This window comes from Bubalus bubalis, chromosome 3, assembly GCF_019923935.1.
Source record: "Bubalus bubalis isolate 160015118507 breed Murrah chromosome 3, NDDB_SH_1, whole genome shotgun sequence".
Taxonomy (NCBI): domain Eukaryota; kingdom Metazoa; phylum Chordata; class Mammalia; order Artiodactyla; family Bovidae; genus Bubalus; species Bubalus bubalis.
Window position 1 is genome coordinate 133,193,495 of NC_059159.1, and position 24,611 is coordinate 133,218,105.

The 24,611-nt window shown below is 40.7% G+C and overlaps 1 protein-coding gene across 3 annotated transcripts in view; it reads left to right on the top strand.

Annotated features, from left to right (window-relative positions):
* Nucleotides 1-24,611, top strand: part of ADAM28 (ADAM metallopeptidase domain 28) — a 79,797-nt gene that overhangs the window by 45,105 nt on the left and 10,081 nt on the right. For 2 of the 3 annotated variants that reach the window (XM_044940171.2, XM_044940172.2), the window contains exons 14-18: nt 12,479-12,674; nt 14,827-14,929; nt 17,360-17,519; nt 18,657-18,737; nt 19,540-19,618. In XM_044940171.2, coding sequence (XP_044796106.2) covers nt 12,479-12,674; nt 14,827-14,929; nt 17,360-17,519; nt 18,657-18,737; nt 19,540-19,618 — 619 coding nt within the window. Of the gene's footprint in view, nt 1-12,478; nt 12,675-14,826; nt 14,930-17,359; nt 17,520-18,656; nt 18,738-19,539; nt 19,619-24,611 lie in introns of those variants that run through there. The other variant, XR_006550059.2, reaches the window with a different exon arrangement.

Here is a 24,611-nt window from a genome sequence, read left to right on the forward strand (position 1 = left end):
TATTTAATTTTGTTTTTGAGGGGACAGAGTCTCAGAACAGAAAATATACAAAATAATATAGCCACTAAATGGCAAACTCCAAATATGACCAGTTCTAAAGCCAATGTTTGGTTACTCCTACCTACTGTTTCTTCTGATGCTATGGGATCTTCTTGGACCAAGTCCAGTAACTGTTTGCATATACCCTTTGTCAACAAAAAATGAATCAGTTAATCTAAGAAAGAGATGGAAAATTTCATTCTAGTCAAATTGAGGATCATAACGGGAAGACCATCTCACAATGCTCTGGAAACCAGTGAGCCCCATTAGGAGTCAAAGCACAGCTGTGTAAGTTTTTCAAGACAAATACATTAATTAACATATTATCGATAATTTACACAATCCAGATCTAAGTGCCATCATGGCCCCTTACAAGCTCAAGAAGGAAAGTTATTGTTGGTGCTGGGAGGATGTTGCTGTTTATGGTTGAGCAGGTATTTCTGCCCATGGGGAGGTTTGGTTCATCCTAATGCAGATACACAATGCACGTTCAGGGGAGAGAGGAGGCCATAGGGCAGAGATACTTTTTTATGTTTAAATTTTTCTTGTCTTGCCATAAAATATGAATTTATTTCATATTTTAATAATGGCTTAGTGGGAAATTTTATTTTGAATAATATAGGGGTTCCTTTATCTTCATCCTTTGAAGTCACTTCCAGATGAAATTCTTAGAAAAAAAAGACTTAGGATGAGGATGCTCTGTCAGTTTCTCTGTGGGCCTTTTTTGAATTTCTCTTCCAGTTAAGAGTTTAGCATATTTCATTCTACTATGGCACAGAATTCTGTATTGTGATTATTTATCTGTTTTCTTAATTAAACTGATTGTTAAGGTCCAGGATCTGATTCATGCTCACTTAACAAAGAATTGCATATATTTTAAATGCACGGTAATCATGTAAAAAAGGAATATGCAGATGGCATGCTGGGTTATAGATAGTGTTTGGGATAGATGTTTTTTGTTTGTTTTTGTTTTGTTTTGATGTTGGAGGGAAAGGAAAGAAATAAAGAAAGCCAAAAGGAAGAAAATTGGAGAATGTAAGTAGTATTCAGCAAGTATTTAAGTTCCATTTGTTAGAGATTATGGGTGATAAAAAAAAAAAAAAAGTAGCTTGTTTCTAACAAGCTGTGTGTACTGTGCTTAGTCACTCAGTAGTGTCTGATTATTTGTGATCCTTTGGACTGTAGTCTGTCAAGATCCTCTTGTCTGTCAGGGGAATGTGTAATTTCCTCGGTTCTGTCTCACTGCAACGAAGATTTGAAACAGCGGACCAGTGTTACAGTTCAGTTACAGCTCAGTTTTATTTGGCAAGCAAAGGATAGTACACCCTCAAGTCATGAGGGCAGGCCGACCCCAAAGGAGAGGTCTTGGCTTACTCCTTTTATTCATTTGTTTTCTCTCCACTGAGCCTGCCCTATGCAAATTGGGCTAGCCAAGAAGCGGGTATGTTTGTTTCACAGGAAGTTCTCACTCCAGTCCACAGGTTTTCTTTTGTTACATTTTTGCAGGCTTTTCCCTTTCTTTTTTAGCCACTGCCATTTTGGACTCCTTTTTCCTATTCTAACTACCTAATATTTCCCCCTCAAGAGATGGGAGACCCAATTCTTTGGGAATAGGGGCGTCAGGGTCTCTCTGGCTACTTCCTGCTGAGCTGGGATGCGAGGTGCATTGGACCTCTCCCTCTTTCTAGTCTCAAGCCTCAGAGTCCTTATAGCGGTGTCCATCTAAGGGTGAGTGATATTTTCCATGGTCGGATGTAGTTTCATCTATCCTTATTGAACTAGCACTGCATTTTGTAGCTTGTTGACCTGGGCAGAGACAAAATGGGTTAAACAATTGATAACGCATGGAGCAATCATAAGCAGCATCAATATGGTGATAACAGGGATTAGTAGGGGCATTAGCCAACTCCAAATCCCCCCTTGCCAAGAGAAAGATCCCCCAAAGAGAGATTGTAGCCACCCTGAGAACCCTCCAGCTTGTTCTTTGAGCTCATTCTTTGAGATCCCTTAGGATTTGAATGTTTTTCTTGAGGACTGTGAGACTTTAACTTAGCTGGAGGTTTTTACCTAGAAACAACACATCTCATTCAAGATGGCTCAAGTCCCTTCTTGTTCAGGCATCAGGAAATCTATCTTCTGGATTTTTCTGTATTTTGGAGTACAACCCCTGCCAAGCTGTGTTGGCTCTTTAGAGCTTTCCTGAGAAATCTTATCCCCAGAAACTTAATTTTGGGGGTGTTCATTAGAATGACACTCATCTGTAGTCCTGAATAGTTATCTGAGATCTCCCAGGGGCTTACAGGTGTATTGAGTGTCCTCTTCTGTTTTCTTCCACAGCTTGACTCATTAGTAGTAAATCCAGGAGTTGTGTCCTGGTACCTTGACTGTTGTAGGGGTAGAAAGCATTACAGGATAGGGGGCTCTTCCATTTGGGCTAGAGTTGAGTCTTTGGGGACCCATCTTTCCAGACTTTAATTTGGACTTGAGTCCCTGGAGCATATTGTGGTAGGTCTTTAGAATCTTTTGGGTCCTGGTTGACAACCCACAAGTGTATATCTTGTTGGAATTGCCCAAAGGCCATGGATTAAGACTGGGGGGTCTGAACCTCTGGATCTAGGAAGAGGTCATTGACATAACAAAAAGTCTCCCATATAGCATCACATAAGGACTAAGACCAACCTGTTCCTTAGGGGCAATATGGGTGCAGAGGAGAGATATTGGTAAAGCCTCCTTCCATCCCAGGGAGGTCTCCTAGGTTATCTTTTTTATCATTGATTTTAAGGATTGGTTGGCTCTTTCTACTTTTCCTGAAGACTGAGGGCTCTAGGCACAATGAAGGTAAAAAGTAATGCCCAATGCTTTACAGACCGCTTGGGTGACCTTAGAAGTAAATGATGTCCCATTGTCACTTTGTAATGAGCTTGACAGACTAAATCTTGAAATGATTTCATGGAACAGTTTTTTTTTTTTTTTTTTTTACCACCTCCTCAGCCTTCTTAGTGTGGGTGGGAAAGGCTTCAATCCATCCTGTGAATGTATCTATCATGACTAGTAGGTATTGAGAAATTGGCATCTGGGGGAAGTCGATCTGCCAGTCCTCTCCTGGGTAGGTCCCACGTCATTGGACAGGCTGGGCAAGCTGGGGTCCTCAAGCTCCTTGGGAGTTGTTTAACTGGAAAGTGGAACACGAGACCACTTGCCTTATAGTCGTTTGGAGGCCTGTTCCTCTGAAGGCCCTTTCTAGTAATCTTTGGAGGCCTTCTCCCCTAAATGAGTGTTGGCATATAAGGAGTTAACCAACTACCACTGGAAGTACCCAGGCAGGAAAAGGAGTCCCTCCTTTTGGAACCACCCCATAAGATCTTCTTGAAAGCCCTTGGTCTTAGCTTTAAGAGTCTCACTTTCAGAATATAAAGGAGTTTCTGGCAAATTAGTCTGTGGAACTAAGGTGGTAACACCTATTAGGTAATTGTTTTGTCATGCTGCTCTCTTTTTCGTGTCCTTTACAATGGGAGACTGAAACCTCAGCAGGAAGATGGACTGCCTCCAAGAACCTAAGGATTTGATCACCATATTTGATTGGGGACCCTTGTGTGGTCTAGTGGCCTCTTTCTTCCTAAAATAGCAGCATGTACATGTAGCACCAGAAAGGCATAATTGGAGTCAGTGTAAATGGCTACTCTTTTTCCTTTTCCCAGCTGTAGAGCTTGAGTCAGGGCTATTAGCTCAGCCAATTGGCCTGAAGGACCTGGTGGCAAAGGTTTAGCCTCTATGATCTCAAAATTGGAATCTACTGCATATCCAGCTCTTCTTTTTCCATCCAAGACAAAGCTGCTTCCATCAGTGTACCAGATTTCCTCAGGATTGGTCAGAGGATCTTCTGACAATCCCTCTTGGGGTTTTGTCCAGTGGTCCAAAGTTTCTAGGCAAGAGTAAAAGGGGAGAGAGTCCTTGGGGCTAGGCAGGAACATAGCTGGATTAAGAACCTCACAAGGGGATACAGTCAGGCCTGAATTTTCCATCAGCACTACTTGATATCTGAGGATCCTTTGATCAGACATGCATAAATGGCCTCTCCCATTTAGGAGTTGTTTCATTTGGTGGCTGGTAAAAATAGCTGATTTGCCCCTAAAGTTCAGTTCAGTTGTTCAGTCGTGTCTGACTCTTTGCGACCCCATGAATTGCAGCACACCAGGCCTCCCTGTCCATCACCAACTCCCGGAGTTCACTCAGACTCACGTCCATCGAGTAGGTGATGCCATCCAGCCATCTCATCCTCTGTTGTGCCCTTCTCCTCCTGCCCCCAATCCCTCCCAGCATCAGAGTCTTTTCCAATGAGTCAGCTCTTCGCATGAGGTGGCTAAAGTTGCCCCTAAAAGAGAGTTTTAAAGCATCTTCTATCAGGACTTCAATAGCTGCAAGATTTCGAAAGCAGGGAAAGATCTCTTCCCAATAAAGGAGTAGGACACTCAGGCACCACCAGAAACTGGTGGGAAAATATTTGTCCATCCGAGCAACAAAGAAGTGCTTAGGTGAATCTTTTTGTTATTGTTTTTCCTGTAGCAACAAAAATGGCACAGGTTTGGGAGGAGAATGCTCCAGAGTAGGAGGTCAGGACAGAGTAGGTAGCCCTGTGTCAACCAAGAAATTCTTGGACCTACCTGCCACATCCGGTTGGACCCTTGACTCTGGCTCCATGAAGGTTATCTGTGACAGGTAGGCTGGCTGGAGCAGGCCACTTCAGTTCTGTTGAACTATCAAGAGGGAAGGTTTGGTGCTTGACCTTGAGGCTCTTGGGTCCCAAGGGCAGAGTGCCACCCAGTGTCCCAATTGATGGCATTTGTAGCAAACCATTTTAGCAGACTTGTCACAGTTTGGACACTCTTTGGCCCAATGTACCACCTGTCTACAGATTAGGCATGTGCCTTGTGCCTTGTCCTTCAAGGACTCGGAGTTGCCATAGGGCTTCCCTGGAAGACAGCCAGCATCTGGACATGCCTTATTTCTTTCCTTCTTTCCCTTTCCTGGGCTTTGGCCTCCTTCTCCTGTTCTGTTATAAAAGGTATTGGTGGCTGTCTGGACCATCTCTTCTAAAGAGACAGCAGGGTCCTGCTGCTGTAGCTCTTGCAACTGTATCCTGATGTCTGATGTACACTGGGATAGGAATTTGTCCTTTAAGATCACCTGTTCCTCATAAGAGTCTAAGTTGGTAAACTTTTGAAGGGCTTCTTTTAGACTTTCCAGAAAGGCAGTGGGGTTCTTGTTGGACTCCTGAGTTATTGCTGAGACTGGGTAAAGTCCCACAACTAATAGGCTTCCTTCTATTTTCCTTGGGTGGACTTCCTTAGGGGTGAGTCTATCTGAAGCTTATCCTACCCAGTACTGTTGTAACCTAGAGCCAGGCATACTTGGGTCAGGGTGCAGATCCCCAGGCAGGCTGAGATGTGACAACCTCCTGGAGATTGAATCCCCGGGCAGGTCGAGGCATGACAACCTCCTGATAATTGGGTCCCTGGGCAGGTCAAGGCATGTAGATCTCCTGGGACCCCTGGACTGGTGGATCCCCGAGCAGGTTGAGGCATGACAACCTCCCAAGGACCAGATTCCTAGGCAGGTTGAGGCAGGTCGACCTCCTGGGACACCCAGGCTGGAGCTGGGCATTCCCAATGACTCTAGTGTGACTAGTGCTGGGTAGGATTAAGGGGTTGTAATCTTAACTCATTGCTGGTTTGTCCACCACAGATGGGAATAGATACCATGATGTTAAGCAATCCAAGCCTGTGCCCTGAGACTGGGAACCTAAGGAAATAGCCATAAACCTTATCCTCTTATTTCTCTGAGGGAATGTAAGTCACTGATTTCCTCCCTTAGCCTTCCAGAGCAGTATAGGGTATTTCCAATGGTAAACATTTCATTGTCATAGACCCGCTTTAGGTAGTAACAGAGGTAATGACAAAGGCTTTCTTATCTTTTCTTGCTATTCTTTGGAACTCTGCATTCAGATGTTTATATCTTTCCTTTTCTCCTTTGCTTTTCGCTTCTCTTCTCTTCACAGCTATTTGTAAGGCCTCCCCAGACAGCCATTTTGCTTTTTTGCATTTCTTTTCTATGGGAATGGTGTTGATCCCTGTCTCCTGTACAATGTCATGAACCTCATTCCATAGTTCATCAGGCACTCTATCTATCAGATCTAGGCCCTTAAATCTATTTCTCACTTCCACTGTATAATCATAAGGGATTTGATTTAGGTCATACCTGAATGGTCTAATGGTTTTCCCTACTTTCTTCAATTTAAGTCTGAAGTTGGCAATAAGGAGTTCATGGTCTGAGCCACAGTCAGCTCCTGGTCTTGTTTTTGCTGACTGTATAGAGCTTCTCCATCTTGGCTGCAAAGAATACAATCAATCTAATTTCGGTGTTGACCATCTGGTGATGTCCATGTATAGAGTCTTCTCTTGTGTTGTTGGAAGAGGGTGTTTGTTATGACCAGTGCATTTTCTTGGCAAAACTCTATTAGTCTTTGCCCTGCTTCATTCCGTATTCCAAGGCCAAATTTGCCTGTTACTCCAGGTGTTTCTTGACTTCCTACTTTTGCATTCCAGTCCCCTATAATGAAAAGGACATCTTTTTTGGGTGTTAGTTCTAAAAGGTCTTGTAGGTCTTCATAGAACCGTTCAACTTCAGCTTCTTCAGCATTACTGGTTGGGGCATAGACTTGGATTACTGTGATATTGAATGGTTTGCCTTGGAAACAAACAGAGATCATTCTGTCGTTCTTGAGATTGCATCCAAGAACTGCATTTTGGACTCTTTTGTTGACCATGATGGCTACTCCATTTCATCTGAGGGATTCCTGCCCGCAGTACTAGATATAATGGTCATCTGAGTTAAATTCACCCATTCCAGTCCATTTCAGTTTGCTGATTCCTAGAATGTCGACTTCTTCAGCGATCAATGCAAAGAAATAGAGGAAAACAACAGAATGGGAAAGACTAGGGATCTCTTCTAGAAAATCAGAGATACCAAAGGAATATTTCATGCAAAGATGGGCTCGATAAAGGACAGAAATGGTATGGACCTAACAGAAGCAGAAGATATTAAGAAGAGATGGCAAGAATACACAGACGAACTGTACAAAAAAGATGTTCACGACCCAGATAATCACGATGGTGTGATCACTCACCTAGAACCAGACATCCTGGAATGTGAAGTCAGGTGGGCCTTAGAAAGCATCACTACGAACAAAGCTAGTGGAGGTGATGGAATTCCAGTTGAGCTATTTCAAATCCTAAAAGATGGGGCTGTGAAAGTGCTGCATCCAGTATGCCAGCAAATTTGGAAAACTCAGTAGTGGCCACAGGATGGGAAAAGGTCAGTTTTCATTCCAATCCCAAAGAAAGGCAATGCCAAAGAATGCTCAAACTACCGCACAATTGCACTCATCTCACATGCCAGCAAAATAATGCTCAAAATTATCTGAGCCAGGCTTCAGCAATATGTGAACCGTGAACTTCCTGATGTTCAAGCTGGTTTTAGAAAAGGCAGAGGAACCAGAGATCAAATTCCAACATCTGCTGGATCATCGAAAAAGCAAGAGAGTTCCATAAAAATATCTATTTCTGCTTTATTGACTATTCTAAAGCCTTTGACTGTATGGATCACAATCAACTGTGGAAAATTCTTCAAGAGATGGGAATACCACAACACCTGACCTGCCTCTTGAGAAATTTGTATGCAGGTCAGGAAGCAACAGTTAAAACTGGACATGGAACAACAGACTGGTTCCAAATAGGAAAAGGAGTTCATCAAGGCTGTATATTGTCACCCTGTTTATTTAACTTATATGCAGAGTACATCATGAGAAACGCTGGACTGGAAGAAACACAAGCTGGAATCAAGAGTGCTTGGAGAAATATCAATAACCTCAGATATGCAGATGACACCACCCTTATGGCAGAGAGTGAAGAGGAACTCAAAAGCCTCTTGATGAAAGTGAAAGTGGAGAGTGAAAAAGTTAGCTTAAAGCTCAACATTCAGAAAACGAAGATCATGGCATGCGGTCCCATCACTTCATGGGAAATAGATGGGGAAACAGTGGAAACAGTGTCAGACTTTATTTTTTTGGGCTCCAAAATCACTGCAGATGGTGACTGCAGCCATGAAATTAAACGACGCTTACTCCTTGGAAGGAAAGTTATGACCAACCCAGATAGCATATTCAAAAGCAGAGACATTACTTTGCCAACAAAGGTCTGTCTAGTCAAGGCTATGGTTTTTCCTGTGGTCATGTATGGATGTGAGAGTTGGACTATGAAGAAAGCTGAGCGCCAAAGAATTGATGCTTTTGAACTGTGGTGTTGGAGAAGACTCTTGAGAGTCCCTTGGACTGCAAGGAGATCCAACCAGTCCATTCTGAAGGAGATCAGCCCTGGGATCTCTTTGGAAGGAATGATGCTAAAGCTGAAACTCCAGCACTTTGGCCACCTCATGCGAAGAGTTGACTCATTGGAGAAGACTCTGATGCTGGGAGGGATTGGGGGCAGGAGGAGAAGGGGACGACAGAGGATGAGATGGCTGGATGGCATCACTGACTCGATGGACGTGAGTCTCAGTGAACTCTGGGTGTTGGTGATGGACAGGGAGGCCTGGTGTGCTGTGATTCATGGAGTCCCAAACAGTCCGACATGACTGAGCAACTGATCTGATCTAATGACAAAGGAGCAGGTTATCTGGTCCTGTTAGGAGCTTTAAGAGTATTTTAATAATAAGCTGGGTGGAGCAATGTTGCCTACACTAGGGACAGGTTTAAGGTTGTAGGAGTTAGTAAGTGGCTTAAGGACAAAATGATAAGAGGCAATGATAAGAGGCAATAACAGGCAACAGATCAGATGTTCATAAAAGTATAGTGGAGATTTGATCCAGGGATATGTTTGTAGCTTTAGGAGAAGGGTGGTAAGGGTTTGGGCCCAAACAATCTGCAGGGTTAACTCCCAAAGTGGCAAACATTGTCCCTGGAAGCCCAGTTTCCCTTGAAGGGATGCCAGCAACAGATTAACTTCTAGTAGGCATTGTGGGCCTGTCACCCACCCTAGCAGATTCACTGAGAGGTGCTGTTGTTGCATCTGTTGTGGGAAACATGGAAGATGAAGGTGTGAATCTCTAGAGGGATTGGATATTATACAGTATTTCCCTCCCAAGGGCTAGCTATTTTCTGGTTGTCCTGCCAGAAGATTGCAGAGGCAACATTGTGGGCCTGGACAGGGCTCATGAAAAGAGCATGAAACAAGACTGAAGCAGGCAGGGCGCAACTTTTGAAAGACTGATATAGCCCAAGGGCATAACATAAACCAATTAAAATCAAATGGGTCAAGATGAAGACAAGTCAAATTCAACTAAAAGCCTTCAATCTGCAAGTTAAATGACACATCTGGAGGTGCCATGACTATTCTAAGGCATTATCAAAAGACCAAGGAGTGTTTCCCCAAATGTTGGAATGATCCTCCCACTCATTAGCATATGAAATCACCCAACCCATAAAAACTAACCACACCACATTTCATGGCCACCATATATACCCTGTGTGATGGCACACACTCTGTGGACTGTGCTTCTCTGTGAATTCAAACAAACCTACCTCTTACTTATTGCTGTGTCTCTCACTGAACTTTTTTGCAATGAGACATCAAGTACTTGAGCTTCATTAGGTGCTGAAACCAGGCACCATGAGTTTTGGCTGGGCTCAAGTCCTGCCACATGGGTTTCAGTCCCAATCTTAGGTAAACAGTTTCAAACACAACTTTCAGAAATGGAAAGATGATGACCTGCCCAATACTTTGTAAACAGAGGCATAGATGGAGAGAGGAGCTAAAGGACGGGAGAAAAAAGCAGTGGGAAAAACATACCAAGGAACCCCTTTCATAACTTGCTGGAAAAACTGCTAAATGCCTGACCTGTGCCCACAATTTTCATTGGCCTGATCCTAGGCACAAAGGAGGTTAAGGACCGAAGAACCCTCACCCACTTGGGCAACAGCTCCTAGGGCACAGCAGATAGTGGAGCCTTCAGGACACACTGGGGAGTAGTCCCTGCCAGAGTCCCTCAGTGGCACCCATGGCCATTCATCTGTTCACAGGGTGTTTGAGGAAATAAGAAACAAGAGACTGTAACGGAATTAAGATTCTGTTAGCCATATGTCCATCCAGCCATAGGGGCGAGGACCTCCTACCTAAACTGGAGGTCTTCTGGAATTTGAGACTGAACCTCGTGAGCTTTTGTCCGAGTTTGTTTTTTCTGTCCCAGTTTCCAGCACACTGGGCTTCTTGTCATTTCCACTGTGCTGGGTTTCCTTCACATTCAGCTTCCAGCATGTGAGCTTTTGCCAAGTTGGTCTTCTGCTGTGCTTGGTCTCTGCCTCGCTGGGGATGAGCTGAGGTTGTTTCAGCCAGGCTACGTCCGGGTCACGGCACCAGATATGTCAGGGGAGTGTGTAATTTTCTTGGTTCTGTCTCACTGCAACAAAGATTTGAAATGGCGACCAGTGTTACAGTTCAGTTACAGCTCAGTTTTATTTGGCAAGCAAAGGATAGTACACTCTCAAGGCGTGAGGGTGGGCTGACCCAAAAGGAGAAGCCTTAATCCATCTTGGCTTCCTCCTTTTATACATTTGTTTCCTCCCCACTGAGCCTGCCCTATGAAAATTGAGCTAGCCAAGAAGTGGGTATGTATTTTTCACCTGAAGTTCTCACTCCAGTCCACGGGTTTTCTTTTGATCCATTTTTGTGGGCTTTTCCCTTTATTTGTCTTTTAGACACCACCATTTTGGACTCCTTTTTCCTATTCTAACTACTTAACACGTCCATAGAATTTTTCATGCAAAAATACTGGAGTGGGTTGCCGTTTTCCTCCTTCAGGGGATCTTCCTGACCCAGGGATCAAACCTGTGACTCCTGTGTCTCTTGCATTGCATGCACACACACACACACACACACACAAAAGTGGTGTTTTTCCTCAAAATATTTGTTGTTTCCTTAGGGTGAGGATATATTCATACATACCTGAAATGGATGAAAATACTATACATGATTAAATGCCAGGTAGATATTATAATGATATATAACCTTTGGGCATATTACTTTCCACGTATTTTTTCACTTAATTTTCCTAATGGCTTATAAAGTTAAGATTAAACTCATTTGCTAAGGGTATACATCTAACCACTGGCAGAGCCAAGTATGTATCTTTCATATCCAAAGTATGTGTCTTTCATATCCAAATTCTGGGCTGTTTTCCTACTACATGTGGAAAAGAGGAGCAGTGATCCACATTGAAGGGATCAGAGGAGTTTTCATGGAAGAATTAGGGTTTCAAATAGTTTGTGAAGTAGAGCAGATTTTATATAAACAGAAAGAAAAAAAATTCCAAATGAGGAAAGAATAAACAGAAGGTAAAACATGGTTTGTGTGACATCTGATAAGAAAGTTAGTCTGACTGGAGCAGAGGGGCTTTGCAGGGTCTCATAGGCCCTGATGAAAATTTTGATTATATGCTCTCACCAGTGTAAAGATATTAAAAGTTTCTTGATGATGTGAAGTAGTGGTGGTTTGGTCACTGAGTCATATCTGACTCTTTGCGACCCCATGGACTGTAGCCCGCAAGACCTCTCTGTCCGTGTGATTTCTCAGGCAAGTACACTGGAGAGAGAACACATCTAGTTGCTTCAGCTAAGGAAGGAGGTGATTCCAGTATCCACACAGGCCTCTTTATATCTGCCTGAATGGCAGGATTTCTTTGATTAACATTTCTCTGAGCAAATAAGAGCAAGATTTGCAGTAATAGATTTTAATGGAATTAACATAGCAAATGAATGTTTTTGGTTTGTTTCTCTCTCCTAATAAATCATTCCGTAGGAAGATGTGAGTGAAAAAAGAAATATCTAAAATTACACTAAAAGGAATTCAGGATTAGGAAACTCGATGCCTGGGAAAATCTCAGAGCATGCTGATCTGGGCTTCGAAGCTTATCTTCCTTATTACAAAAGATTCACTTCACCAGTAAATTTCTGGAGCTGCAGATTTAAATCTCCTTGAAAATCTTGTGAAAGATGCATTTAACAAAGGGAGAGGTAACTTCCTTCTTTGCATCTATAATATTGCTGGGTGTTCTAAAGTATTTTTTCATTGTTATTTTTGTAGCAGTTGCTCTACAAATTCAGAAGTATTGATTGCTTTAACAACTCAGGGCTTGGCCAAAGTCAGTAGAAGTGACGTTATAGGAGATGGTTTTGGCTTTTACAATACAAATGTAAACTAAAAATAGAATAATGCCTCTAGGTACACATTGCTAATTAAAGGCCACAGGGAAAATATAATTTGCATCAATTTGAGATATTATGGTAGGTCAGGTGGAAAAAGTCCATGTCTACGTTTTTATTTCCCTACAGTTAAAAAAGGCTGGTGAGGTGTGCAGACCAGCAAAAGATGAGTGTGACCTGCCTGAAATGTGTGATGGCAAATCTACTCTTTGCCCCAGTGATCGATACCAAATCAATGGCTTCCCTTGCCAGAATGGGAAGGGCTACTGCCGGATGGGAACGTGCCCCACCCTGGAGAAGCAGTGCATTGACCTCTGGGGACCAGGTACGAGGACAAGCCCGCTGTCACTGGCATGTCTGCCTCTCTCCATGGAAAACTATCTCATTCCAAGTGACAGCGTTTCATCATGGCTGAAGCAGCATTCTGTCCCATTCGTCCTTCCGTTATGGTTTCCTTTGCTGTGCAAAAGCTTTTACGTTTAATTAGGTTTCATTTGTCTATTTTGTTTCTATTTTCATCACCCCAGGAGGTGGGTCAAAAAAGATCTTGTGATTTATGTCAAAGTGTGAACTTCCTGTATTTTCCTTTAAGGGTTTTATAGCATCTGGCCTTACATTCAGGTCTTTAATCCATTTTGAGTTTATTTTTGTGTGTGGTGTTAGTAAGCATTCTAATTTCATTCTTTTACATGTAGCTGTCCAGTTTTCCCCGCACTACTTACTGAAGAGACTGTCTTTTCTCCACTGTATATTCTTGCCTCTTTGATCACAGATTAGGTGACCATAGGCATGTGAGTTTATCTCTGGACTTTCTATTCTGTTCCATTGATTAATCTTTTGTTCTGATCTCTTGCTGTGAGTGTATAAGTATGCAAGATTTCTGTGTATTAATTTTGAATCCTGCAACTTTACCAAATTCATTGATGAGCTCTGCTGCTAAGTTGCTTCAGTCGTGTCCGACTCTGTGTGATTCCAGAGACGGCAACTCACCAGGCTCCCCTGTCCCTGGGATTCTCCAGGCAAGAACACTGGAGTGGCTTGCCATTTTCTTCTCCAATGCATGAAAGTGAAAAGTGAAAATGAAGTCGCTCAGTCGTGTCCGACTCCTAGCGACCCCATGGACTGCAACCTACCAGGCTCCTCCGTCCATGGGATTTTCCAGGCAAGAGTACTGGAGTGGGGTGCCATTGCCTTCTCCATGATGAGCTCTAGTAGTTTTCAAATTCATTGATGAGCTCAAATTCATTAATGAGTAGTTTTCTGGTAGGATCTTTAAGATTTTCTATATAGTATCATGTCATCTGCAAACAGTGACAGTTTTTTGTATTTCTTTCCATTATGGTTTATTACAGGATATTGAATGTAGTTCCCTGAGCTATACGATGGGACCTTATTTCTTACCCATTCTATAATCATTTGTATCTGCTAGTTCTAGACTCCATTGGCTTTTTATTATTTTTAACTTCATTGTTGTTTTTTCAAAGGCTGGATTCATATTTTCCAGGTCTTCCTTATTAATTTTCAAAATGGGGGAGAGAGAAGGAGTAGAGGCATTAGAAAAAGAAGGATAGAGGCATTTGACTCAATAGAACTTGATTTGAAGTCTGATTTTTCATCTCTCTTTGTGGCTTTAACCAATACCACCCTCTGTACCTTTATTAACAAAATGAGAATGCTAATAAGAATGGGTAATATTTATACACCATGTTCTACTGACCAGGCACTCTTCTCAGTGGCTCACATAGATTAACTCATTTAATCTTCTTAATAGTGGACTTCCTTGGTGGTCCAATGGTTAAGACTCTGTCTTCCAATGCAGAGGGTGTGGGTTCAATCCTTGGTAGGGGAACTAAGATCCCACATGACTCCAGGTGTGGTCAAACATTTAAATAAATAAAGCTTGTTTTTTAAAAACACATAATCCTAAAAACTTAAAGTAATCCTCATAATAACATTATGAGGGTATACTATCATAGAGTCATCATTTTCACACAGAGCAAATTGAAAGTTTAAGGCAATTAACCATATCACATAGCTCTTAACCACTGATTGCCCATCTGATGAAGACTGCATGAGAAATTAAACTTGTGATGCACGTTACTTCCTGGCAGAGTAGAAATCTGACTAAGCATAGGGTGTACCTGTCATATGTGTACCCTCCAACAGGACAGCATTCCAGTATCTGCCTGTGGACTGCTGCTAGGATAACTATGGCTCTTCTAGCTAAGTCTTCAATCTTACAGATGTTTCCAAATATTTAGATAGCCATCATTCAAAAATAGGCCATCCAAAAGATTTTTTTAACTCCAGACATCTCTCTTGATACCATATCAAAGCAAACTATATTTCCAAGAAGAGGTATGATGCTAAAATCATGTTCTTCATGCTGGCTTTCTGTTTCATGAATCCTTTGTAGCACAGAACTACTTACCTCTCTTCTTTCCATCTATGACCTTACTGACCTTGTTTGATCCCAGAAGCCCAGGTTGCAGATAAGTCATGTTTTAGACGAAATGAAGATGGGTCAACTTATGGATACTGTCGAAAAGTGAACAACACACACATTCCCTGTAAAGCAAAGTAAGTGGCTTTGCTATTTGAACTTCCTGCTCATTTTCACACATGCTGATTTATCTCATTTAAAGAGAAAGTAATTTGGACATCATTTATTTGATAAACATTCATTGAGTGACTATTACTTGCTTTATTTTAGGCTAGGCACTGAGTTAAAAAGGTAAATAGGGAATGATTCCCATTTTTCAGTCTCTCATAATGCATGCTTCAAAGGACACCAAGTATAGCTGTTGTTAAATAGAATGAATGTTTAAGAAGGAACATACCAGAGTAAATGGGCCTTGTTGGAAATGTATACACTTATTCTCCAGTATGCTTCAGATGCTTTTCCATCTACTGCATTTCATGATGATTCTATGGTAGAAATACATATCTTCTCAGAGGAATAAGCAACACAATGATTGTACAGTTGTTTTTTTTTCTTTTTCTTTTTTTTTAACTTGCCATGGCATCCCATAAAGAAAAAATACAGTGAGGGAAAAGATTGACAGTTGACCTAAAGAATTTGTTTTCCATAAAAAAATTGATAGTCTGAAAAAAGAAAAGATAAAACTCTGTAATCAATGAACTTGAGATTTTTCTATATATTTCCCTTGGATTCTACAGTTCTAAGATGATTTTTAAAAATTAAATGATAATAGGTGAAATACCTGTTCCAAACTTTGCATGTGCATACTAATGTGTAACAAGACACTGAATGAAAAAGATCAGCATTTCTCCAAGTTTTTTTTCTTTTGAAATAACACTAATTTTTCTCAAAGATAGTTATTACCAAACTATTTTGGACAGAAGATCATCTCTTGGGGAGTCTGAACCTCAAAGATGGTCATGCCTGGTGGGCTCTCCTTTATAGGAAATCAGGGGAGAATATATTAATAAAAGGCTATATGTGTGTGGGAGTAGGGTGAGTGGGTAGCAATATTTAGTATGAGAAGTTGTGATAGGGAAAAAGGGCTAGGATAATTCCATCTTTCCTCTGTAAAGTGTACACACACCCTTGTCCTGTATAAATGCTTGTGTGAATACTGGATAATTTCTGCAACCAAAGGCATAAGCACTTCAGTTCTTCCCACAGTCTGGCTTTCTGATCACTTCTTAATAATTTTTGCTTGTAGTGAAAAATAAGCCTGAAATTCCCTGGGTCCTAGAGCCTTCCTAGGGCTTCCTTGGTGGCTCAGAGGATAAAAAGTCTGCCTGTGATGCAGGAGACCTGGGTTGAGTCTCTGGGTTGGGAAGATCCCCTGGAGAAGGAAATGGCAACCCACTCCAGTATTCTTGCCTGGAGAATTCCACGGATAGGGAAAATTGGCAAGCTACAGTCCATGGGGTCATGGAGTCAGATATGACTAAGCAACTTTCACCTTTTTAGAGCCTTCTTCTTAAAGCCCTACCTAAATGATTCAAGAAAAATACCATCTCAAGTCTGGAAAGAATGCATGCCTTTCTCTGCTCCTCAGTGGTATTTTTTCTAAAAGCCACCAGAGTAATCAGAAGAATCTGATTCTAACACTCTCATAAGACTTTTTTCACAACTTTCCTCTAAATTTTGCATAAAAGCAATTGATTCCAATATTGTTGGCATTGACTTTCTTCCCCTTGCTAATGAATGTAAGGCTTTAGTGATCCCCTGGCAGTTTCATCTGAATTTTCAGGGGTTCTTTCAGGAACCCACATGATGCCTTAGAGTGTCATCTAAGGCTCAGCCTTATACTGATACTACTATAGTCAAGAGAATTATTCTGCTGCAATTCATGCAATAAATGACCTTAGCTGAAACAAGACAGAAACTGACTTCCTAGGTGCCCTCCTTGATGTTAAGAACTGATGTTGAAGCTGAAGCTCCAATACTTTGGTCACCTGATGCAAAGAACTGACTCACTGGAAAAGACCCTGATGCTGGGAAAGATGGAAGGCAAAAGGGAAAGGGGAAGCAGAGGGTGAGAAGGTTGAATAGAATCACCAACTCAGTGGACATGAATTTGAGCAAACGTGGGAGATAATGAAGGAGAGGGGAACCTAGCGTGCTGCAGTCCATGGGGTCCCGAAGAGGCAGACACAACTTAGTGACTAAACATCAGCAACAACACATACCCTCACATAAGGCCACATTCAAGAATCTGAAGTTAAGGTTCTGTATCCTTCCCACTGGCCAAAATTTAGGTTACTGGCCAAAATTAGGGAATCTGGGAGACAAGGGTTTTTTGTTGTTGTTTGTTTGTTTTTTTAGCAACACCTGGCCTTGAAAACCATTGAATATGGTGGTTCTGTTACTTACCAATAAGGGGAAAACTGGTATAATGGAGAACTAGGAGTCTCTGCCTTAGGGAAAAATACCATTAGTTAAATATGGATAGTCCAGGAAGTGATTTATATTAGTATAAAACTCCAGTTTGGATCCTGGTGTTTCAACTGCAGCAAATTTTGGCTTTTCCTCAGAGATGCCACGTGTGGGAAGTTGTTCTGTAATGGTGGCTCAGATTATCTGCCCTGGAAAGGACGAATAGTCACAGTCCTGACATGTAGACTATTTGATCCTGAAGACAGCAGTGAAGAAATTGGCATGGTAGTCAATGGAACCAAATGTGGAGATAAGAAGGTGAGTTGAAATTGCAGCTTTTACTCAGAATGTTCTTTCTGTTTGTTTTTTGTTTTGTTTATTTTCTTTTCAGGGCCCCCCTATGTTTCATGAAGCACCATTTTCAAAGTAATGTTTATGCCATTCATGTATACATGACTGTGTTCTTCCCTTCAGTGTTATTTAATAAGTACCTATTAGGTGCTTAGCACTAGGGTGTTAAATTTGGGCAAGTTTTATTGCCCCTAAATTGGTAGGTTCTCAGCAAATGATAGCCACTGATAATAATAAATATAATCATAACAATACTACTTATTTTTACACAAATTTTTATTTTAATCTTAGAGATGATATGATATTAGCATGTTTTCCATAGTATTTTTGCTTGGAATGAGCACCTTGTATCATGTGCAATGCTTACTTAGCTCAGTGCTAACTATCAGTCTATAGAGTTGAACTAAAGAGGTGGATTAAGGGAATAATCCATGAGGACTGAAGTAAGGAAATTTTCTTTAGAGAGGACTTCCTAAATATTTTATTACAAAAATTACCTAGATTCCATCTTCCTATTTTCAAAAGGGTGTTGTGATTTCTCTAATAAAAAGCAAGTTTGATAACAATGAGTGCGTGCATACTTAGTTGTTTCAGTCTTTTCTGATTCTTTGTGACCCTGTGGACTGCAGCCTGCCAGGCTCCTCTGTCCATGGGATTTCCCAGGCAAGAATACTGGAGTGGGTTGCCATTTCCTCCTCTAGGGGATCTTCCAGATCGAGGGACTGAACCCACGTCTCCTGAATCCCCTGCATTGCAGGCAGATTTTTATCCACTGAGCCACGTGGGAAGCTCTTGATAGCATTGAAGTGAAGTGAAGGGAAGTCACTCAGTCATGTCCGACTCTTTGTGACCCCATGGACTGTAGCCTACCAGGGTCCTCTGTCCATGGGATTTTCCAGGCAATAGTCCTGGAGTGGATTGCCATTTCCTTCTCCAAGGGATCTTCCCAATCAAGGGATCGAACCCGAGTCTCCCGCATTGTAGACAGACGCTTTACCGTCTGAGCCGCTAAAAATAAAAGATTAACTCCTGAGGAGTCAACAGTTTGCATAAGTGATATCTTTGGACATTCATGTCAGTTTTTTGTTTTCACATCACTTTCAGGTTTGCATTAATGCAGAATGTGTGGATATGGAAAGAACTTACAAATCAGCAAATTGCTCCTCTAAGTGCAAAGGACACGCTGTAAGTAAGTCTTGACAGTGTTTCCCAAAGCTTGCTGAATCTTATGTCATTTTTAGGTCAGACAGTTTGGGTGATGTTAATGTAGTGTTTCAGTGTTGAATGATTAAAACAATTAAGTTTATCTAACTCTTCAGTACTTTGATTCAATGAAAACTTCCTTCAAAGAACCTGATACTGAAATTCCTGGGTTTTTTTTTTAAACTTTTTATTTTGTATTGGCATATAGCCAATTAAACAAATGATGTTGTGATAGTTTCAGGCAAATATCAAAGGGACTTGGTCACACACACACACACACACACACACACACATCCATTCTCCCCCAAACTCCCCTCCCATCCAGCCTGCCGCATAACACTGAGCAGAGTTTCCTATGCTGTAAGTAGGTCTTTGTTGGTTATCCATTTTAAATATAGCAGTGTATACAAGCCCATCCCAAACTCCCTAACTATCCCTTCCCCTCCAACGACCATGATTTCATTCTCTAAGTCTGTGAGTCTCTTTCTGTTTTGGTAAGTTCATTTTTATCAATTCTTTTAGATTCCACATATAAGTATGTCATATGATATTTCTCCTTCTCTGCCTGACTTACTTCACTCAAGATGACATTTCTCTAAGTTCATCCATGTTGCTGCAGATGGCATTATGAAATTCCTATTATTGATACTTAAAATATGTAGGTAGTTGAAAGACTGCAGGGTTATTCTTTTTTGTTTTTGAAATGTACTTAATTATGGATGAATAAGCCCTTGTGTTGAGCATTAGTTCAGTGAGAAAACTAACAGAACCATTGCTCCTCTAGGTGTGTGACCATGAGCTCCAGTGTCAGTGTAAAGAAGGATGGGCCCCTCCTGACTGCTCTAATTCTTCCACGGTCTTCAGTACGTAACATTACATGTCTAACTTGAGAAAATTGCTCACCTCTTCCAAGCGTTTATTTCCTATTATGTTAGATTCCATGCCTTTTTCTCTTTCTTCTTGTAATTCCTGTTCTGTAGGTAATGAATCCATGATATTAATCTCCAAAGTCTCTCATCCAAGTTTTAAATCATATTTCCCACCTTCTTATGTTTTTATATTTTACCAAAAAAATTCTTGAAATTTTATATTTGTCATTTCATTCTCATTTTCTGAGTTTTCTTGCTTTACAATTGTCCCGTTTTCCTAACAGCCTTGACTGAATGTATACTAGGTTTAATATCCTCATAAAACTCTCTAAGAATATGACTTATTATTTTCGTAGGTTCAGTCTCTTCTCCAGATTACCTCTATTTCTTTTGAGTTGAATTTTTTTTTTCACCCTCTCTTCTCTTATATTGCACTGTGCTATTTTTCTTCAGGATATATGATCCTTCATTGAATGTGGGATTCAGTTCACTTCAGTTCAGTTCAGTCACTCAGTAGTGTCCGACTCTTTGTGATCCCATGAATCGCAGCACACCAGGCCTCCCTGTCCATCACCATCTCCCAGAGTTCACTCAGACTCACGTCCATCGAGTCGGTGATGCCATCCAGCCATCTCATCCTATGTCGTCCCCTTCTCCTCCTGCCCCCAATCCCTCCCAGCATCAGAGTCTTTTCCAATGAGTCAACTCTCATTGGAGGTGGCCAAAGTACTGGAGTTTCAGCTTTACCATTATTCCTTCTAAAGAACACCCAGGGCTGATCTCCTTCAGAATGGACTGGTTGCACCTCCTTGCAGTCCAAGGGACTCTCAAGAGTCTTCTCCAACACCACAGTTCAAAAGCATCAATTCTTCGGCACTCAGCTTTCTTCACAGTCCAACTCTCACACAAATACATGACCACAGGAAAAACCATAGCCTTGACTAGACGGACCTTTGTTGGCAAAGTAATATCTCTGCTTTTGAATATGCTATCTAGGTTGGTCATAACTTTCCTTCCAAGAAGTAAGCGTCTTTTAATTTTTTTGACTTGAATTAGCTCACAGGGGTTTTCTTGGCATGTGTGCATGCTTGTTGGACCTTACCTCTCCTGATCAGAGATCTGCCTGAGAGCTCTATCAGTAGGCAGATCTTCCTATAGACCTCAGACCTTCATTGTAGAAACAGCCAGGGTAGAGAACCTCTCCCCCAGTTGCCATGGTGATGAATACCCTGCCCTGAGGACAGAGCTCTTCATTACATTTACTTTTAGAAACAGCTGCTCTTCCTCAGGACCCCTTCCTATGGCTTTACAACCTTTAAGCGATTTGGCATAAATAGAATTGTTATAGTTTAGCAACTCTTGTGGGTCAGTAGTGATAACACATTGAAATTTTCATTTAAATTCTTTTTATAGCTAGTAATAATGATACAATCTTTTCCTAATTTTTTTTGGCCATTGGTATTTTTTTCTTTTATGAAATATTTGTTCATGCCATTTTGTGTATTTTTCTATTGGGTATCTCCCCGACCCCCTATTAACTTGTTTAATTTTAATATACTAGATATAAGCTATTTTTCAGTTATACATGCTGCAAATAACTCCCTTCATTCTGTGTTTTCTCACTCTTTGTGATGTCATGTGATTAAAGAAGCTTTTAATTGTAATGTAGTCAATTTGTTTATTATTTCCTTGATGATTAGTTTTCCTTTTTGTGTCCTTTTTAAGGAATTTTTTTCTATCCTGAAGTTATGAATGTATATATGATCTTCTGAAAAGGATTATTTTATTGCTTTTTCAAATTTAAATCTATAGTGTATCTCGAATTATTTTGTTTATGATACAAGTGTTCAATTTCACTTTTATCCCAGATAGATACTCAATTGTCACACCATCATTTATGTAATAGATCTGTGCTGCGCTAAATCATTTCAGTAGTGTGATCTCTTTGTGATCCCATGGACTGTAACCCACCAGGCTCCTCTGTCCATGGGATTCTCCAGGCAAGAATACTGGAGTGGGTTGCCATGCCCTTCTCCAGAGGATCTTCCTGACCCAGGGATCAATTCCTTGTCTCTTGTGTCTCCTGAACTGGCAAGTGGGTTCTTTACCACTAGCACCACCTGGGAAGCCCATGTAATAGATCATCCGTCCTTAATGCTTTATAGTACCAATTTTCCAATAAAGCACATGTGTCTGCATTTGTGTCTTTCTGGGATATTTCTACTTTTCTGGGGGTTCTATTTGACTATTCATATGCCAGTATAAGGCCTTCATAGGTGACTCAGTGATAAAGAATCCTCCTGCCATTGCAGGAGATGCGGGTTCAGTCCCTGGATTGGGAGGAAATTTCCTCCTCCTGGAAGAGGAAATAACAACTCACTCCAGTATTCTTGCCTGGAGAATCTGAGGGACAGAGGAGCCTGGTAGGCTACAGTCCATGGGGTCACAAAGAGTCTGACATGACTGACCACACACATGTCAGTGTAATATTCTTTTATTATTGTATATTTAAGATAAGTTTGCTATCTTAGAGGCAGTCCTTTAATTTTGTTCTTCAAGAATGTGTTGGCTATTAGCTTTTGTACTTCCACATATTTTTTACAGTCAGATTTTCAAGTTACACACACAATTCCTGTTGGAATTTAGTTAGTCTAAACTGTATCTATAGATTCACTTGGGGAAGAATGAGCATATATAAAATATTGAATTCCAAACCTAGTACATGAAATAAGTATCCATTTACTTAGCATTCTTTAATTTTGCCAAATAATATTCAATGATTTTCACCATAGAATTTTTATATATAATATATATTAATTGGATTTTTAAGAAACTACCACACAATTGCACTCATCTCGCACGCTAGTAAAGTAATGCTCAAAATTCTCCAAGCCAGGCTTCAGCAATAAATACGTGAACCATGAACTTCCAGTTGTTCAAGCTGGATTTAGGAAAGGCAGAAGAACCACAGATCAAATTGCCAACATCTGCTAGATCATCGAAAAAGCAAAAGAGTTCCAGAAAAACTCTATTTCTGCTTTATTGACTATGCCAAAGCCTTTGACTGTGTGGATCACCATAAACTGTGGAAAATTCTGAAAGAGATGGGAATACCAGACCACCTGACCTGCCTCTTGAGAAATTTGTATGCAGGTCAGGAAGCAACAGTTAAAACTGGACATGGAACAACAGACTGGTTCCAAATAGGAAAAGGAGCACATCAAGGCTGTGTATTGTCACCCTGTTTATTTAACTTATATGCAGAGTACATTATGAGAAACGCTGGACTGGAAGAAGCACAAGCTGGAATCAAGATTGCCGGGAGAAATATCAATAACCTCAGATATGCAGATGACACCACCCTTATGGCAGAAAGTGAAGAAAAACTAAAGAGCCTCTTGATGAAATTGAAAGAGAAGAGTGAAAAAGTTGGCTTAAAGCTCAACATTCAGAAAGCGAAGATCATGGCATCTGGTCCCATCACTTCATGGGAAATAGATGGGGAAATAGTGGAAACAGTGTCAGACTTTATTTTTTTAGGCTCCAAAATCACTGCAGATGTTGATTGCAGCCATGAAGTTAAAAGATGCTTACTCCTTGAAAGGAAAGTTATGACCAACCTAGATAGCGTATTGAAAAGCAGAGACATTACTTTGCCAACAAAGGTCTGTCTAGTCAAGGCTATCATTTTTCCAGTAGTCATGTATGGATGTGAGAGTTGGACTGTGAAGAAAGCTGAGCACCGAAGAATTAATGCTTTAGAACTGTGGTGTTGGAAAAGACTCCTGAGAGTCCCTTGGAATGCAAGGAGACCCAACCAGTTCATTCTAAAGGAGATCAGTCCTGAGTGTTTGGAAGGAATGATGCTAAAGCTGAAACTCCAGTACTTTGGCCACCTCATGCAAAGAGTTGACTCACTGGAAAAGACTCTGATGCTGGGAGGGATTGGGGCAGGAGGAGAAGGGGACAACAAAGGATGAGATGGCTGGATGGCATCACTGACTCAATGGACGTGAGTTTCAGTGAACTCTGGGAGATGGTGATGGACAGGGAGGCCTGGCGTGCTGCAATTCATGGCGTCGCAAAGAGTCGAACATGACTGAGGGACTGAACTGAACTGAACTGAATAGATACTGATGGATGATGTTTGCTATTACTTTATGTTCATGGGTTATGCCTATAATTTTCTCATAGTGTCTGTAAATCTGAGTACAGGATTATGCTAGTCATGTTAAATAAAATGAAGTGTTCTCATTTATTTAAATTCCCTGGAAAAATTTGTATAAAAATGGAAGACTCTCCTTAAACATCTGGTTAGAACTTGTCAGTAAGCCAAGTGGGCCTAGAGTTCTGAACGATATTTTAATTAAAGATCCAATGTCTTTAGTAGTTATAAGATTCTTCAGGTTTTTTATATCTTCTTATACAAGTTTTAGTATATTTTACTAGACATTTTCCTTGTTCACTTGAATTTCAATGTTTTGGTTTAAAATTCCTCATAATACTTACTTGTCTTTTCAATATCTATAGGATTTGTAGCATGTTTTTTTTTTATCTTTTTTTTTTCTATTATCCTAACAAAATTTTTAAAATTTAATTATTCTTTATGGTTTGTTTTTCTTTTTCAAACTTTTTTTTTTGCTATTTCAAATTCTGCTTTATACAATTCCCTTTCCTTAAGTTTATTTCATCTTAAAATTCTTGAAAGAAATCTTTGCCTCATTACTTTTCAGTTTGTAGCCCATATGGTAACTGATATTTTCATTATCATTTGATTCAAATTATTTTCAATTTTCCATTTGCTTTCTTCTTTGGCCCTTTAAATGTTTAGTTTTATATTTCTTAATGTATATGCATATACAGATTATCTAGCTATTGTTAATGTTATATGCAGCATAATTCCATAGGGATCAGAAAATCTACAGTGTTGAGAATGTGTTGAAATTTATTGACACTTTCTATGACTCAGAATATGCCCATATTGTAG